Raw genomic sequence first — 18410 nt, forward strand, 5'->3', positions numbered from 1 at the left:
ACGTTAACTACATTTTAAAATAAATTTTGTTTGATAAAAGCTCCCCAGTGGGTCATTTGAATCATACCTGAGATGGAATATATCATGCTCATCCTAGCCAAATTCAAAGTACAAAACTTATGATCCAGGTGGGCACCATTAAACACTTTGGACTTTCTGACCTGGAGTATAACAGATTTCATCCCCACAAGGGCTGTGTGGTGGTCATGGACAGATGCATCTGTGGTAGGCAGGTTGGTAAGGATGAGGTCAAGCATTTTTTCCCACTTGTTGGTTCCCTTATCACATGCCACAGATCCAGCTGAGCAGCTATGTCCTTCAGGACTCAGCCAGCTCAGTCTGCAGTGGTGCTACTAAGCCATCATTAATCATGGGCTTTGAAGTCCCCCATCCAGAGTACATTTTGCACCCTCGTCATCTTATCTCCTTCATCCATATGGTGTTCAACATGGAGATGCACTGATTTATCCTCTGGGGTGGAAAGATACGTGATATTCTGCAGGATATTTTCTCACTCCTGATTGATCTGAGGTCATGAAACTCTATGGGTCCAGAGCAGATGCTAAGGACTGCCAGGGCAACTCCATCCTAATTGTATACCACTATGCAGCTGCCACCTCTGCTGGATGCGTCTTGCCGATGGGATAGGACATACTCATCTATAGTGATGATCACAATGTCAGATAGCATTGCTGAGGTTTAGTTGTTTGTTTCCCTAACATTGCTGGCATATTACAATATGCAAAGTGAGAATCCCCAGTATTTCTTTAAAATAAATATTAATCACTGATCATAGAACGGTTAGAGCATAGGAATCTATTCAGCCCACTCTATTCCCACCAGGTATCTGCAAGTGCAACTGACCTAATTCCACACCCTATAAAAAAAATTTTCCTCATGTTGGCTTTGATTCTTTTGCCAAAATAGTTATCATCTGATTCTTGAACCTTAGGCCAACAGAAACTGTTTCTCCCTTTCAATTTTACTGAGAACCACGATTTTGAAGACCTCTATCAAATGTCATCTTAGTCTTCTCTTCTCCAAGGAGAATAGCTCCAGCTTTTCCAATCCATCCACATAACTGAACTGCCACATCCCTGGAAACATTTTCATGAATCTTTTCTACACCCTTTTAATGCTTCCATACCCTTCTCAAAGTGCAATGTCCAGACTGGTTGCAGTACTCAAGCTGAGGCCCAATCAGCAAAGGAGGACAAAGGATTGATAAAGATGGGCAAAATAGTGTAAGAAGGTAAGCTAGCAGGGAATATAAAAACTGACTGTAGAAGTTTGTATAGGTATGTAAAGAGAAAAAGATTGCCAAAAACTAACGTAGCCCCTTACATTCAGAAAGATGAGAATTGATAATGGGGATCAAAGAAATGGCTGAGGAATTAAATTCATACTTTGCTTCTGCCTTCACAAAGGAAAACATGAATAATGTATCAGAAGTTCTCAGAGAAACAAGTTTTAGTGAGCAGCTGAAGAAATTCAGTATTGGTTGAGAAATGGTTTTAGGAAAATTGATATGATTGAAGGTGGATATACATCTCCAGGGCCTGATAATCTGCATTCCAAAGTACTTAAGGAAATAGCCTTGGAAATAGTAGCTAACATAAGCCCACTATTTGAAAGGGAGGTAGAGAGAAAACAGTGAACTACAGATGAGTGAGCCTAACATCAATCCATTATCAAGGATCTCATAGCTCAGCATTTGGAAAGCAGTGGTAGATAATCTGATGAAGTCAACATGGATTCACATAAAGAAAATCGTGCTTGATGAATCTATTGGAATTCTTTGAGGTTGTAATGAGCAGAGTTGTGGTTCATTTAGATTTTCAGAAGGCTTTCAGCAAGATTTCACATAGCAGACTACCATGTAAGGTTAAAGTGCATGGGATTGCAGGTAGTGTCTTGAGATGCATAGAAAGCTGGTCAGCAGATAGAAAGCAAAGAGTTGGCACAAATGGGTCTTTTTCTGATTGGTAGGCAGTGATTAATGGAGTACTGCAGCAATCTGTGCTAGAACTCCAACTGTTCACATTATATGTTAATGATTTCGACAAAGCAACTAAATATATTATCTGCAGATTTGCGTATGATACATAGTTCAATGGAAAGGTGAGCTGTGAGGAGGATGCAGAGATGCTCAGCATGATTTGAACAGGTTAAATGGGCATGTACATGGCAAATGCAATATAATTAGAGAAATGTGAGGTTATCTACCGTGGTAGCAAAAATAGGACGGCAGATTATTATTTGAATGGGTGTAAATTGGGAGAGGTGGATACTCAGAGAGACTTTGGTGTCCTTGTGCATCAGTCACTACAGTTATGCGCGCAGGAACAGCAGGCAATAAAGAAGGCAAATGGAAGTTGATCTTCGTAACAAGAGGATTAAAGTATAGGAATAGGGATGTTTTACTGCAATTGTACAGGATGTTGATGTGGCTACACCTGGAATATTGTGTGCAGTTTTGGTGTCTTTATCTGAGGAAGCATATCCTTGTTACCAAGGGAGTGCAGCAAAGGTTTACCAGGCTGATTCCTGGGATGGCAGGTCTGTTGTATGAGGCGAAATGAAGTTAATTAGAATTGTATTCATTGGAGTTTAGAAGAGTGAGAAGGGATCTCATAGAAACTTATGAAGTTCTAACAGCTTTAGACAGGATACTTTCAGAAAGAATGTTGCAAATGGTGGAGGTATCCAGAACTTGTAGTCACAGTTTGAGGTTTTGGAGTAAAAGCTTTTAGGACTGAGATGAGGAGAAATTTCTACATTCAGAGAGTGGTGAATCTGTGGAATTCACTACCACAAAAAATAATTGAGGCCAAAACATTGTGTGATTTTGAGAAGAAATTAAATATAGCTATTGGGGTTAAAGTTATCAAGGAACATGGAGGGAAGGCAGCATCAAAATCTTGAATTTGATGATCAGTCATAATCAAAATGAATGGCGGAGCAGACTCGAAGGGCCAAATGGCCTACTCATGCTTCTATTTTCTATGTTTCAATCCTTATTTCATACAGGTCTATCATAATTTCCTTGCTCTTTTATTCTGTGCCCTAGTTTGAAAAGCCCTCGATTTCATATGCTTTATTTATTAACAACTTGTCTTAATCTGCCCTGCCATCTTCAATGATTTTTGCACATTTAGCTCCTGGTCCACTTACTGTTAATGTTAAAATCCTTTTAGAATTGTGTGTTTCATTTTATATTGCCTTTCTTCATTCAATGTATTTATGAATTCTTAAAATTCAATTTTTAAAACTTTTAAATGTAGAATATGATTAAGTTGAAAATATTTTCCCACTCTTAACACTTTATTTAAAACAAAATGGAATCAGTTGAAATCCACCACAATCTTCTGATGTTCTGATGATGCTGCTAATTGTTTTTAACTAATCTACTTCAGAGAATTTGTTTAATATTTCATCGCTAAGGATTTGCAACTTGCATTGTGAAGATACAAGTTTGTTTGGCAGTATTTCCACCTTATTTAACTAAGGTAAGTGGGAAAAGACAGTGGAGATACAGAGGATGCAGGATCATGTCAGGGTCATCTGGGGAAGAAGGAGCAGCAGACTGGGAAGTTGATCTGTTGGGGAGGAATCAGAGATCGTATAATGCGGTAATAGGGAAGAGGGTGGAGGGGAGGAAAATCAGAGGCCTGGTGTTGGGGTTGGATCAGAGACTGAAGAGGCATCAGAGGCCTCTTGGGGCAAAGGAGATCAGAGGCCTCTTTTTGGATTGTAGGCTTCAAAGGAAAGCCCATGGTGCGTGGGTGGGGGAAGTGGGGTGGATGAATAAAACAGGTAGAGATCCTTCTTAGAAGGATCATTTAGATCTGAAACATTAACTCTGTTTCTCTCCACAGATGCTTCCAAACCTGTTGAGTTTTTCCAGCATTTTCTGTTTTTATTACAGAAATAAGCTAGAATGGAAAGAAAAACTAGAGGCTAATGGTGAGAGAAACGTTACCCATCAGATGACAATTTTTTGTATCCTGTGTATGGGTGAGAAGGAAATGTTAGACAAACCTCTACATAAGAACATGTATTCTGTGTGCTTTTCTAAATAGCCTTATCAACTTATCCTGTTACCTTCAAAGAATCACGTATATGAACTCCCCAGTCTCTCTGTTCTTACACTCCCTTAAAATTGAGTAATTGAATGTATATATCTTCATTCTTCTAAATTTTATTGCTTCAGTTTTTTTTGCAACAAATTTAACCTTCCATTTTCACTACGCCTCCCTCAAAATCTCTATCCCCAACCCACTAATAAATCTACTTGCTCTTGGTACAGCCTTATTCCACATCTTTCGCATCTGACATTGTTCATATAAATTGTGCCAATGTATCTAGTGTGCTTTCATATGAACAATCTTTTTATCACATGGACTGGCTGCTCAGTGTTAAAGTACCTTGTTTATTAGATAGACCGTTGTCATTTCCATCGTTTGTTGAATACTTTGTCTTCCACAGAATAAAATTTATAATTCGAATTCTGTAATAAACAGAAAATTTAACATATTACCTTCAAATGGTAGCTTTTGTTAGTATCTCATGTTTTTGCAGACTTTTTTTTCTACTTTTTACTCTATTCTTGAAGTTACAAAGCCAGTGCTCAGAATGGACCGGGCAAACCCCAATCTATTTCTTGCTTGCTCCAAAAGCCAAATTCAAAATCTAATTCATTGTCCCCAAAAGAGAGACCAAACAAGATCCAAGCTAACAAGATAAGACATTGCCATCTTGGGCTTAACCTTAGCATAAAGGCCAAGAAGAAGTAATGCAGGACATTTCATTATAGAAAATTACATTAGAATAATTGTCACTTGCTCTCTACTGAGCTGTTACTTTATTAATTATTCACTTTCTAGTCACTAAATGTCATGAGTCATTTAATGAAGTTCATGTCAACACACTCACTGCCCAGTTATTAACCCCTTGATGGTGACCTTAAGGTTTAATATGTTTATAATCCCCCAAAAAATGGCCCATTGCAGTGTAGATTTCCTATTAATTCATTCATATTCCTTATCAACTGCATGTATATATTATAACTGGGTTCCCAGCCAGGCATTCTAATGTGAATGAGAAATGGGAACAGATTCCCAGTGAGCAACACAACTGCAAATATAGTTGGGGAAAGGCAACTTCCCAACAACAACTACCCATGTGGGTTGGAAATGATTATAGAAGAGATGACATAATGCAGTAAAGATTGCATGATAAAGGACAATGAAGGTTACCAATGTCACATTCAATATTCAACATTACATATGTTTGGAATAATGATCTGTTCAATGATCAAATGTATATTAGTGTGGAGTACAGCAGTGGTGCTTATTATTGTCAGGTTAGCTCCACGTTATAGTCCCACAGTGCTCTGCTCAATTCCATACTGCAAAAGAATCCCAGGACATAATTCTATCTGAAAGATAAAGCAATTAAATAACTATATCATACTCAAAGAACAAAGAACAGCACAGGAACAGGCCCTTCGGCCCTCCAAGCCTGCGCCGATCATGTTTACCTATCTAACCAACCATTTATATCCCACTATTCTCCATTTGTTCATTTGCCTCTCAAGATAAGTGTTAAACGTGGCTAACATAACTGCCTCAACCAACTCACTTGGCAGTGCATTCTAGGCCCCCACTATCCTCTGTGTAAAAAAACTTCCCTACACATCTCCACTGAACCTTACCCCCCTTATCTTGAACTTGTGTTCCCTTGTAATTGTCATTTCTGCCCTGGGAACCAGCTTCCAATTGTTCACCCTATCTATACCTCTCATAATTTTATAAACTTCTATCAGGTCGCCAGTCAGCCTCCGTCTTTCCAGGGAGAACAATCCCAGTTTATTCAATCTCTCCTCATAGCTAACACCCTCCATAACAGGCAACACCCAGGTAATCCTTTACTGTACCCTCTCCAAAGCCTCCATGACCTTCTGGTAGTGTGGTGACCAGAATTGAATACAGTATTCCAAATGTGGCCTAACCAACTTTTTATGCAACTGTAACATAATTTGCCAACATTTATATTCAATGCCCCATCAATGATGGCAAGCATGCCATATGCTTTCTTCACCACCTTTTCCACCTGTGCTGCCATTTCTAAGGATCTATGGACCTGCATACCCAGATCTCTCTGTGTGTCTATGCTCCTGATGGTTCTGGAATTAATTTTATAGCTCCCACCTGAATTGGATCTACCAAAATACATCACCTCACATTTGTCCAGTTTAAATTCCATCTGCCATTTCTCTGCCCAATTTTCCAATCTATCTCTATCCTGCTGTATTCTCTGACGATCTTCATCACTATCCGTAAATCCGCCAATCTTAGTATCATCTGCAAACTTACTAATCAGATCAGCTACATTTATTTCCAAGCAATTTATATATATTACAAACAGTAGAGGTCCCAGCACTGATCCCTGCAGAACACCACGAGTTACAGACCTCCATTCAGAAAAACACCCTTCCACTGCTACCTTCCATCTTCTATGGCCAAGAGAGTTCTGAATCCATCTGGCTAGTTCACCCTTGATCCCATGAGATTTAATCTTTTGCACCAGCCTGCTATGAAGGACCATGTTGAATGCTTTACTAAAGTTCATGTAGACAACATCCACAACCCTTCCCTCACCAATCATTTTTGTCACCTCCTCAAAAAACTCAAGCAAACTAGTGAGACATGACCTCCCATGTATAAAACCATGCTGTCTGTCACTATCAAGACCATTCAGTTCCAAATGTGTATAGATCCTATTCCTAAGAATCTTCTTCAACAGTTTCCCTATTACTGACGTCAAACTCACTGACCTATAAATATCCGGGTTATCCTTGCTATTCTTTTCAAATAATGGTGCAACACTGGCTATCCTCCAATCCTCGGTACCTCACCAGTGGCCAACAAGGAAACAAAGATTTCTGTTAGAGACCCAGCAATTTCATCTCTTGTCTCCCTCAGTATTCTGGGATAGATGCCATCCGGCCCTGAGGATTTGTCTACCTTAATGTTTTTTAATTCACCTAACACTTCCTCCCTTGTAATGATGGCTTGTTCTAAAGGGTTTACACACCCTTTCAAGATACCATCAATTGATGTGTCCTTCTCCTTTGTGAATACCGATGCAATGTGCTCATTAAGGATCTCACCCACTTCCTTTGGATCTACACATAATTTCCCTCCTTTGTCCTTAAGTGGACCAGCTCTTTCTCTAGCTACCCTCTTGTTCCTAATACATGTATAAAATGCCTTGAGATTCTCGTTAATCCTGTCTGCCAAGGACATTTCGTGACCCCTTCTCGCATAACATCAGTACCTAGTTGATTTTAAAATTGTGTTAAGTCCAGGATTTTCATGTCTTCTTTGAGAAATGTTCTGATGCTGTATGTATTTGTCAAAGATTTCTTCACAGGCTTGAATTCCAAAATACAAATTGTGGTTATCTTCTTTTTTCTGGGATGGAAGAAAATAGCTTTTTAGTTTCTTAAATTGGCTTTTTTATACTTCAGATAGCAGTAATTTAATCAAAGTCTACAAACATTACTTAAACAGTGAATTCTGCTGCCTGAATCCACACTCTAGAACCTGCATCTTGGTTTAACTCTCTTTAACTGAACAGGATCGTGTACAACACCTTAGTTTGTAAACAGAGTGATAAATTTGGTATTTTGCTGCAAGTGAGAATTTATTCCAAAGGTGATGGGGAAGCATGTGTTGCTTTTATTCTTTTTGTTTTTATCGCAGGTAGTTCATCCTATTTTCATCTCTATGCTATAACTTAATAAAATAAATAATTTTATAATAATATAAATTTAGACAGGCATGGGAGGGCAGGTAATGTGCTGTAATTACAGCATGTGGGAGTTTATGGAGAGAACTGCAATCTCATACAGCTATATCTGCAATAAGCCCCTGCAACAGAACCTGGCTCAGAGTTTTTGAACTGGAGTTTGAATTGCACATATTTTGAGGCATCCAGGCAAGATACAGTAATTGAGGTGGAAATCACAAGTTGGGTCATTTCCCAATATTGTGATCTTGCCTGCTGCCCTGCAGTGCTGGTCTGTGCTATTCTTATGGTGGGATGGCAAGGACAGGCTAGAGATGGAGCTGCCACCTCCAAAATAAACCTGATGTGAGAACACCAGTAGACAGATGCTAAAAGAGGCATGTTAGAAAGCCTGTCTCCATTCATTGGAATATAGTTCAATTCTGTATCGTATTGCTAAGCACCCCAAAGCCCCATTCACTCCCCATGTCTCCTCCATATTCCCTCAGGCCTGCTCACAGCCCTCCTCCCGCATGTCCCCTCATTCAGTATCCATTGTAAACAGGACTCATAAGCTTTATGCCATAAATTCTATAGGTTCCCTAAAAATAGTTCCACAACAGAAACCAGGAAATACTGGGGATTGTAAGAAATGTACGATACTAACCGTGAGTGATTTTAATATGGATATAGACTGGATATTCAAATTAGTCAGGGTAATCTTGAAGGAGAGTTCATAGAGTGTATTACACATTGTTTCTTGGAACAATATATTGTCAAACAACCAGGGAGAAGGCCGTTTTGGATTTAATATTTAGCGTAATGAGATGGGATTAATTAATGATCTTGTAGTGAAGGATCCTCTTTAGAAGAATGATCATTGCAAGCTTGAATTTTAAATTCCGTTTGAGGCCAATAAACTTAAGTCCCACATTAGCATTCAGTTGTTAAACCAAGGTAATTAGATAGGTATGAGGACAGAGTTGGCCTGAGTGGACTGGGCAGAAAGACTAAAACATAGGACAGTCAGTGGCAGACAATTAAGGAAATATTCAGTTCCTCCCAACTAATATATATTCCAGAGAGGAAGAAAGATTGTAGGAAGGGCAAAATGAATCTGGCTTAGCAAGGAAGTTAAAGATAACATAAGGGCATATTATATTTCAAAGATCAGTGGCAGACTGGATGATTGGAAAACGTTTAAAGAGCAACAAAGGATTACTAAAAATGTATTAAAAAGTGCAAAGGTAAATTATGAAAGAAATCTAGTGCAAGATATCAAAATGGATAGCAAAAGATTTTTTAAGTACATAAGAAAGGAAGAAAGTAGCTAAAGTCAACACTGGTCCCTTAGAGGACATGACTGGGGTGTTAATAATGGGGAACACAGAAATGGCAGAGTCATTATTTAATGGTTTTCATAGGGAGGACACACAGCCATCCCAATAGTAACAGGTAATGAAGAAGTAGTTGAAAAGGAAGAACTTAAAATAATCGCCATCACTAGGGGAAGAAGTACTGAACAAACTATTGGTATTAAAGGCAGACAGTTCCCAGGGCCTGATGACATTCACGGTCTTAAAAGAAGTGGCAGCAAAGATAGTGGAGGTACTGATTATAATATTCCAAAATTCACTGGATTCTGGAAAAATTCCAGTGGATTGGAAAAGGGCTAATATAACACCACTGTTCAGAAAGGGAGAAAAAAGGAAGCTATAGATCAGATAGTTTAACATCTATAGTTGGGAAATTGTTGGAATCCATTATTAAGGAAATAGTTACGGGACATTTGCAAAATCCCATCAGAGTGGTTATTTGAAGAGTAAATCACGTTTGACTAATTTGCTAGAGTCTTCAAAGATGTTACAAGCAAAGTGGGTAACAGGGGTCTAGATGTAGTGTATCTGGACATCAAAAGGCATTTGATAAGGTGCCACACAAAAGGTTATTACACAAGGTAAATTCCTAGGGTAATTATTAGCTTGGATAGAGGACTGACTAACCAACAGAAAGCAGAGAGTGGAGGTAAATGGATCTCTTATGGTTGGCAAGGTGTAACTAATGGTGTGCCACAAGGTTCGGTCCTCCCAACTATTGATAATCTGTATTAATGACTCATATGCAGGGATAGAATGTACTATAGCCAAATTTACAGATGATTTTAAAATAGATAGGAAAGCTGGTTGCAGTGAAGAAATAAGAAATTTATAACTAGATATGGATAGGTTAGGTCAGTGGGCTAAAATTTGGCGGATGGAATTTAATATGGATAACTGTGAGGTTATCTATTTTGTTTGGAGGAATAAAAAGGCAATTTATCATCTAAACAGAGAGAAACCTCAAAATGCCTCAGTGCAGACGGATCTGGATGAGCTTGTGCATGAATCGCAGATGTTAGTATGCAGGTACAGCAGGTAATAAGGAAGGCAAATGGAATTCTAGCATTATTGATAATGAAATAGAGTATAAAAGTAGGGAAGTGCTGTTGCAACTGTCTAGGACATTGGTGAGGCCACATCTGCAGTACTGCATAGAGTTTTGATCCCCTTACTTGAAGAATGTAAATACATTAGAGGTAGCTCAGAGAGGGTTCACTAGATTGATTCCAGAGTGAAGGGCTTGTTTTATGAAGAAAGATTAAGCAGTTTAGGCCTATACTCGTTGGAGTTTAGAAGAATGAGAGGCAATCTAATTGAGGTATGTAACACACTAAAGAGATTGACAGGGTAGATGTGGAGTGGATGTTGAATATTCTAAAATGGGAGGCCACAGTTTTAGGCTAAGGGACAGCAGATTTAAAACAAAAATGAGGAGGAATTATTTCATGAAAAGGATAGTGAAACTGTAGAATTCTCTACTCCAGTCTGCAGTGGATGCTAGAACAGTAAACACGTTCAAGGAGGAGATAGGTAAGTTTTTAATTAGTAGCACGATGAACGGTTGTGGGGAGCAAGCAGGAAAGAGGAGTTGAGACTGAGATGAGATCAGCCACGATCTTATTGAATGATGGAATAGGTTCGAGGAACTGAATTGCTTACTCCTGCTCCTGGTTCTCAGTTAAAACCTTTTCATACAACAAGTCATTGGGATCTGGAATGCACTGACCAAGACTCTGGTGCAGGCAATTTTAACTAAGTCATTTAAGAGGGTGTTTGATCATTACTTGAAAAGGAATAATGTGCAGGGCTATGGGAAAAGCCCGGAAAGTGACACTAGGTAAACTGCTTCTTCTGAGAACTTGAACAGACCTGACAGGCTGAATGGCCTCCTTCTATAACCATTCTGAAATTCTGTGAATTACAAAGTCTTGGACTCTGAACAGCTGTTACAAGTAATCAAAGCATGTTGTGTCCCAAGTGTTCACATGTACTGTGATGTACATTCTGAGGAACAGAATACAGTAGATCAAGGGTTGGATAATGATCATGTCAGACAGGACTGGTCTATCACCTCCAAAGACCAATTGCCTGAAATGGGTGCTCGGGTGCATATATTCTAGAGATGTAAATCGAGGGATGTGACCATTTTAGGACATACAGGAAAGGCTACTAGCAAGTTTAAATATTGGTTACAAATTATCTTGCTGGCTTGAAACAAATATTGAGAGAAAGAAAGTTGCTGAAATTAAATACCTGTACACAAATCAACATCTATCCAATTGTTTTTAAAAAAAGAAATGCATGTATAACAAATTCTTAGGGACCGCAGAAGAAAAGCATGTCATAATAATGCTTTGATTAGAGTATGGAAATTTTAGTTTAATTTCCTTTTTTATTTTAACAAAGAGAAAGGAATACGTTAAATGTATGTTGTGTTTAATTGTATATAGGCTTTCACTTGAGCATCTTTGAGACAGCCTAATGCTGTAGTTGGTAAGTTTGGAGGCACATGCATGTGATGCAGAATTCTAAAGATAAAAGTGTGCAAAGATTGGCTCCAGTTTTATCCTTCACAACTGGTTTTCCAGAATAGAACACCTAGAAATATTATCATCCTCCTAGATACTTATTCATATTTGTGTAGTAAAGTGGGTTGATTAGCTCAGCAAAGGTTTCCTGGATATAGTGACATACCATGCTTAAGGAGCTCCAGTAGTGATTTCCTAACTTGAAACCAACAACGTGCTTTAGACCAAAGCTCACTACAACATCCATGCCCTGATTAAGTACTTAATTGCTCCTATTTTCTTTAAAATCTACTTCAACTCCCTGTTCAAATAGTACTCCCATTTCATTGTAGTCAGTTTTTATTAAAGCTATATGGAAGTCCAATCAATTAAGTCATTCTTCAGGTGCCATGCCTAAGAAGGCACTGGCAACCATGGACTTCCATTGGACTTGTCCGTAATTATTCTTGGCAAAATATTGCACTGGTTTGCTGTTTGCATCTGCAGTGTGGCTGATCAGTAAACTCTCTCCACTCTTATTGCCTGCCATCAGGCATATTGGAAAGATTTGCAAGATGATCATCAACCTGTTTAGGCATGTTATCAATGCACTTTCTGTGGCCATTAAGTACTGAAATGTGGTTTGAACCCAGAGCTTTTGGTCCAGAGGTAGGATGCTACCACTGCGCCACAAGACTTTCTTTTAATCATTAAACCAGTGATTCCAGATATTGAGGGGTTACTGCTATAGTGGAGTATTTGGCTGCTCTACCTTAATATTCATGCCTCAGATTCCACATTCATATCAACATACTCACCATTATTCGGAAACCTTTTTCTCTCACTTTGCTCAGATAAAGCTTTCTATTTGCTTCCTTTTTGTCTTTGCCATTTTCTGGTTTTGCTGCTACTAAGACAAAATCAACTTTATCCTGAAACATTAGAATACAAAGTAAAAAAATGGATTGTTTGTCAGACATAATGCACTCTTCTGTTTCTCTAATGAGCTCCATCTTCCATGACATTTATATTGCACCTAACTTGGGCATGTTAGCTGGCATAGAATAGAGGGAAGTCTAATTTGTGTCCCAGTATTTCCAACCGAAGACTGTTGATATGACAGTGTAGAAGGGACTCAAACTCCTGCTATACCAGATGATGACTGGTTAAGTAAGGGAATGTGCACAAAACTTTACACTGCTTCAAACCTTTTGCATCTGACTTGAAATTGTTCAATAGGACAATTTATTAAGCCTAAAGTTACATGACTGAACAATGTGGAGGGAGATCTAACATATTGTAAACCTAATTTTGAAGTGTTTACTAGGCTGTTTCTGATTTGAACTCTGTAAACAAATTTTTAGTCTGCATTTTATTTATGTTGTCAGCCTTTTAACTAAGATCAAATGTCAGGTCAAGTCCAGGATGGGGTGCAATGTCTTACCTTGTTAGCTTGGATCTTGTTTGTCTCTCTTGTGGGAACTATGAATTGGATTCAATTGAATTTTGAATTTGGTTTTTGGAGCAAGCAAGGAATGGATTTGGGTTTGCCTGGTCCGTTCTGAGCATTAGCTTTAAGGATAGAATAACTTTTTAAAAAATTATTTATGTTGTAACTAACCTTTGACTTTTAAATGGGATGGTTTGTTTTGAGTTGTATTCTGTATATAATTACTTCACTTAGAAAAGCATCGTGTGTGATATGGATGGAGTGAGTAAAGGAAAAAATAGGGGACAACTACTTTTCTATGTGACTGAACACCACAGTGTACTCACCTACTGTACATAGAAATGTGAGTGAATACCATTTGGTACTTTTCTATCTTTCAATACCATACATTATTTTTTCATGATTTGTTAAATTAGATCTTTTGAAAGAAAAATAGTTACCAAAATATCATTATCCTCGAGCAGCGGGCATTCGTCTACATTCTGTAAAAAAAAGATGAGTGTCATTCACTGGCTGTGGAATAGTGCTCACATCAAAATGCCACCATGGATTTTTTGCCTGAGACACTAATTTCCAATGGCATTACCATTACTAAATCACCCATCATCAACATCCTTTAGATTACCATTAACTAGAATTTTAACAGGACAAGCACATACATACTGGAGCTACAAGAGCAGGGGAGAGACTGGGAATTCTGCAATGAATAACTCAACTTCTGTCACCCCAGAACCTATTCACTATCTACAAAGCGGAAGTCAGCAATGTGTTGAAAAACATCTCACCTTCCTGAATAAGTGCTACTTCAACAACATTCAAGAAGCTCCATCATGTTTAATTGGCACCTATCCACCACCTTAAACATTGACTTCCTCCACCCCCAGTGTACAACAGCAGCAGTGTGTATCAGCTATAAGATGCACTCCAGCAACTTGCTAAGGCTCCTTTAAACAATACCTTCCAAACCCACAACCTCCACCACATAGAAGGGCAGCATGAAAACGGCACCATTCGCAAGTTCCCTCTAAATCACTCATCATACTGACTTGCAAATGTGTCGTTATTCATTCACTGCCACTCAATCAACATTTTGGAATTGTCTCCCTAACAGCATGGTGAAAGTATCTACACCATGTGGAATTCAGCAGTTCAAGAAGATGGCTCACCATTATCTTCTCAGAGAAATTGTGGATAGGTGGCAAATGCTGGCTTTGCCAGCAATGTCCACATCTCACAAATTAAAATAAATTTGCATTAAAAACAATTGGGCTGCATGATGGACATACAGGTGATAGATGCAGTTAAGTACATACAGATGTGATATATTACATGTTGGACTATATCTTAGCAGGCTAAAATTTAAATGAATTGTAGGAGAAAATGGACTCTGGTCTGTGAAAGTGCATCATGGAAATAAAATTATTTTCTGGCTGCACTTGCCCCGAAACTGGAAAGTCCCGCTTGAGGTCAATGGACCTCTGCATGGTCCGTGTCCCACCCCCTACAATTCCTATGTTGGGCGGATAATAGACTTCCACCCTATATGTTTAGATGCACAGAATATGAAAGCAAGATGATCATTTATACTAAAAACTATATTTAGGCTGCAATTGGAGAATAACAGGGAGGTTTGGGCATCCCAATATATGAATGAAACAGTAATGATTTATTGTGTTGTGAAATTGTGATCAGGATCGAACTGAACTTTTGGGGCTATACAGTTGAACAGCCTACTCACAACTGTTGGAATTTAAATTCAATTAATTGAAAACTGATCTCAGTGATGGTGACCATGAAACTATCATCAATTGTCATAAAAACCCATCTGGCTTCGCTAATGTTCTTTGGAGAAGGAAATTTGCCATCCTTACCTAGTCTAGCCTATAAGTGATGCCAGACCCACTGTTGAATAGCCTTGTGACATAGATTAGGAATCATTAAATGGGCAGAATATACCAGATGCTGGCCTGTGGTGCTTTTTCAATGTTGATTCAAAGTATAGAATCGTAATAGTACAAAATGAGGACATTCAGCTGATCAATATATTTATATAAGATATGATTCAGTGGATATGTCTATGTTAAGTCTATACTGTCTCTGTAGGGCAATCCACTCAGTTCAAATTTCCCACTATTTCCTTTATGCCTGCAAGTTGAATTCCCAGCATCCATCCAATTTGTTTTTGAAATCTTTTGATAATCTCCACTTCCACCACCCGACTGGGAGCGAGTTCGAGATTATTAGTTTTCACTACATAAAAACGTTCTTTCTCATATCCCTCTGCACCTCTTGTCGAAATCAAAACTGACTCTGATCCTCCTATTTCATGAATCTCAATTTTGTTAACTAGTCTTTTATGCGGGATATCTTAAAACCCATATAGACAACATCTACCGGATTCTTCTCTTTACTTAACTCTGTTACTTCAAAGATAGTCAAACGCAATCTAATTTTTACAACTCCATTCTGGCTCTCTTTAATAAACTAAAATCTCTTCAATATCTATTTATTCTTTATATGATTAATGTTCCTAAACTCTTATCCACCACCATTGTGACGATGTGCATTCTTATACCCTTTGCCATTTTCCATTCTTCTGATGCCTCCTCTCCCTCCTTATTTAAGGAAATTTGGAAGATTATGGCAAGACTTTCCAATATCTCCACCCCACTTTTCTCATCAACCTTGGACACAAAATATCCAGTTCAGGTAACTTACCAATCTCAGCATAGCCAGGCTATTCTGTCCATCTTGCCCATCAGTTTTCACCCCTTCCACCTTTACTTTTACCAATATTTCGTCAGCCTCCTTCTAGAAATCACAGATATAAAGCATTCATTAAATGTTCCAGATTTGCCCTTACCTCTAAGCAAATGTCGCCCTCTTTGTCCCTAATAAACCATGCCATCTCTTACTACCCATGTATTTTTTAAATGTATATTTTCCATGTTTTGAAGTGCATGATTACAGGCCTACTTGTGTGACTTCCTTCTTCCTTTATCCCTATCGACTACTTAGAGGCCTATAGAATATCCCCCTTAATGATAAATACCATTCACTGCTTTTCAACTCTAACCAAATGGATTTGGTCCATGTTCACATAAATAAAGTCCTCTCTCTTTTCAACGCTACAATATCTTCCCTAATCAGTGCTATCATCCTATCTCTCTTTTCCCCTTCCGTCTTTTCAGAATACGTCATATATTTGAACATTAAGCACTTAGCTTTACCACTTTTGAGCCACATTGCTGCTATTACCATTATATCATATTCCCACATGGGTATTAGTGCTTGTAGCTCACGAATGTTCTTTAGTACATTTTATGCATTTATGTGCAAGCATTTTAAATCTGTCTTTGTATTTCTTGCAGTCCTTCTTAGTCTGCTCCTGTCAAATAGGATACTATTTCCTTCTCTTGTTCTATCTAACCTACTTACTCCTTTATATAGTTTATTCCTGTTTCCTACTTATATATCCTGGTGCCCACTACTTGCCAATTTAGTTTAAATCTTCTCCAGTAAATGAGGGCATTGGTCTTGGTCCTGATGGGGTACAACCCATTCCTTTTTATAAGTGCTTTCTATCCTGTAGCTGGTCCTAATGCCCAAAGAATATGAAGCCTGTATTTCTGCACCATGCTTGAAGCCACGCCTTGATCTTTCCCATTTCTTTTCTCACACCTACGCACTGAGAATAATGAAGAGATTACTGCTTTCAGAAGTCCAATTTTTTACTTCCTCACTATTTCCTAAAAGCATGACCATAGGACCTGAGTACCTACCACCCCTTTATGTCAGTGGTGACAACATGTGCCAAAACTTTGGGCTCACTCTGATCTCCCTGTAGAACATTCAGCATCCTTGCAATGATGTTCTTTAACCTGGCACCGGAGAGGCAATACCATGTGGATAGTGCGATGATGATTACAGAAATGCCTGTTTATCCTTTAACTTTGGAAATTCCTTTAATAATTATTTAAAGCAGACCAATTAGGCCTTTCACAATGGATCCAATTACGGGCAATAATTCCCACAGTGCAATAAAATAAAACCTTTATCTGTAATAATATTTTAATGCACGATAAGCAAATCCATTTTGTACACATGGGCAAGAATCAACTACAGAATGTGTGTCCACTGAAAACAGTGACATGGACCAAACATAAGGAGAGGTGTAAGCTGGATTAGATTTCAACACTGAGATAATCAGCGATCTCAACATGAAAGAGAAATAAAAAACTTTCACTTAAATAGCACTTGATTGCCTGACAGAAATGCCACAAAGTACTCTCCATGTTTTGATTACAGGCCCATTTGTTTTCAGTCATATTTCCTTGTTTATTTCTCTAAAATATTGTAATCATTAAGTGTTTGACTCCAGTTACACTAAATGTTATCAAGGGCTGGTAATATGATGGAAATCATCTAGCGATACAGTAGGTATAGGAATTATGTATGTATCAGTATGAAATGAAACTGATAATCTAGTACTAATTTGCTGACGAGAGAGTTGGGTTGGTTTTCTTCAGTGTGTTATGTTTGATCTTCACCATTATGAACTCTTCAGTATTACCTATCCATTGGAGTCCAGCAAATGTTGCTGTACTGTTGTTCAGAATGAATGGCCGCAATTTGGTGCCGCTATTAGCCATGGGCTCATATCCCATAATGGCCACTAAATCAGGCGAGAGGCCAAAAATGAGATTTGCATTGGGGAGATTTCTGATTGTGATCTTCCCAGACCCCTCCAATGACACAATCAGTTTCATGCTCAGGAAGGGTGCAAACCTGATTAGCATAATTTTAATGTATTATAATGTACTTAGCAGGTTTAATGTCACATCTTGCACCTTCAATGAATCTTCCCACTCACCAGACATGACGTCACACTCACGCAAATCACTACCATTCTTTATAAACAAGAATCAGGCACCATGACCTTCAAAGGTAAGGAAAGAGATATGGACCATTATCATCGCTGAGCACTGGGAACTTGAAAGGGACAGAGGCCATTGGGCAACCAATCAGGAAGCAGGGGAGGGGAGAAAAAGAGGAAATCAGATGGTCAGTGCTTTTATTAGCAGGGGGCAATGATATTGCAGTTGATAGCAGTGGTCTTGGAATCTGCTCTCTTGTGGTATGAGTCTGCTGCCTGTGATGTATGAGCATGCTGCCTATGACGTGTGAGTCTGCTTTCTCTGATGTATAAGTTTGAAGGAGACAGTGCAGCATCTGTGCCACGTTCTGGCAGACTTGGCACCATGTGGCACCAGAGGATAC

At 38.6% G+C, this 18410-nt stretch overlaps 1 protein-coding gene across 2 annotated transcripts in view; it reads right to left on the bottom strand.

The window, feature by feature from the left end:
* The window catches only part of LOC145343904 (anoctamin-9-like), a 117118-nt gene that overhangs the window by 67172 nt on the left and 31536 nt on the right, over positions 1-18410 (bottom strand). For both annotated transcript variants that reach the window (XM_080190409.1, XM_080190407.1), the window contains exons 2-6: positions 15849-15941; positions 13571-13612; positions 12499-12612; positions 7342-7478; positions 4428-4510 (exon numbers count right to left, since the gene is read on the bottom strand). In XM_080190409.1, the coding sequence (XP_080046535.1) occupies positions 4428-4510; positions 7342-7478; positions 12499-12612; positions 13571-13612; positions 15849-15941 (469 nt within the window). The remainder of the gene's footprint in view (positions 1-4427; positions 4511-7341; positions 7479-12498; positions 12613-13570; positions 13613-15848; positions 15942-18410) is intronic.

The sequence above is a fragment of the Carcharhinus amblyrhynchos genome, chromosome 6 (genome assembly GCF_965287045.1).
Source record: "Carcharhinus amblyrhynchos chromosome 6, sCarAmb.v2.hapA, whole genome shotgun sequence".
In the NCBI taxonomy this organism is placed as follows: domain Eukaryota; kingdom Metazoa; phylum Chordata; class Chondrichthyes; order Carcharhiniformes; family Carcharhinidae; genus Carcharhinus; species Carcharhinus amblyrhynchos.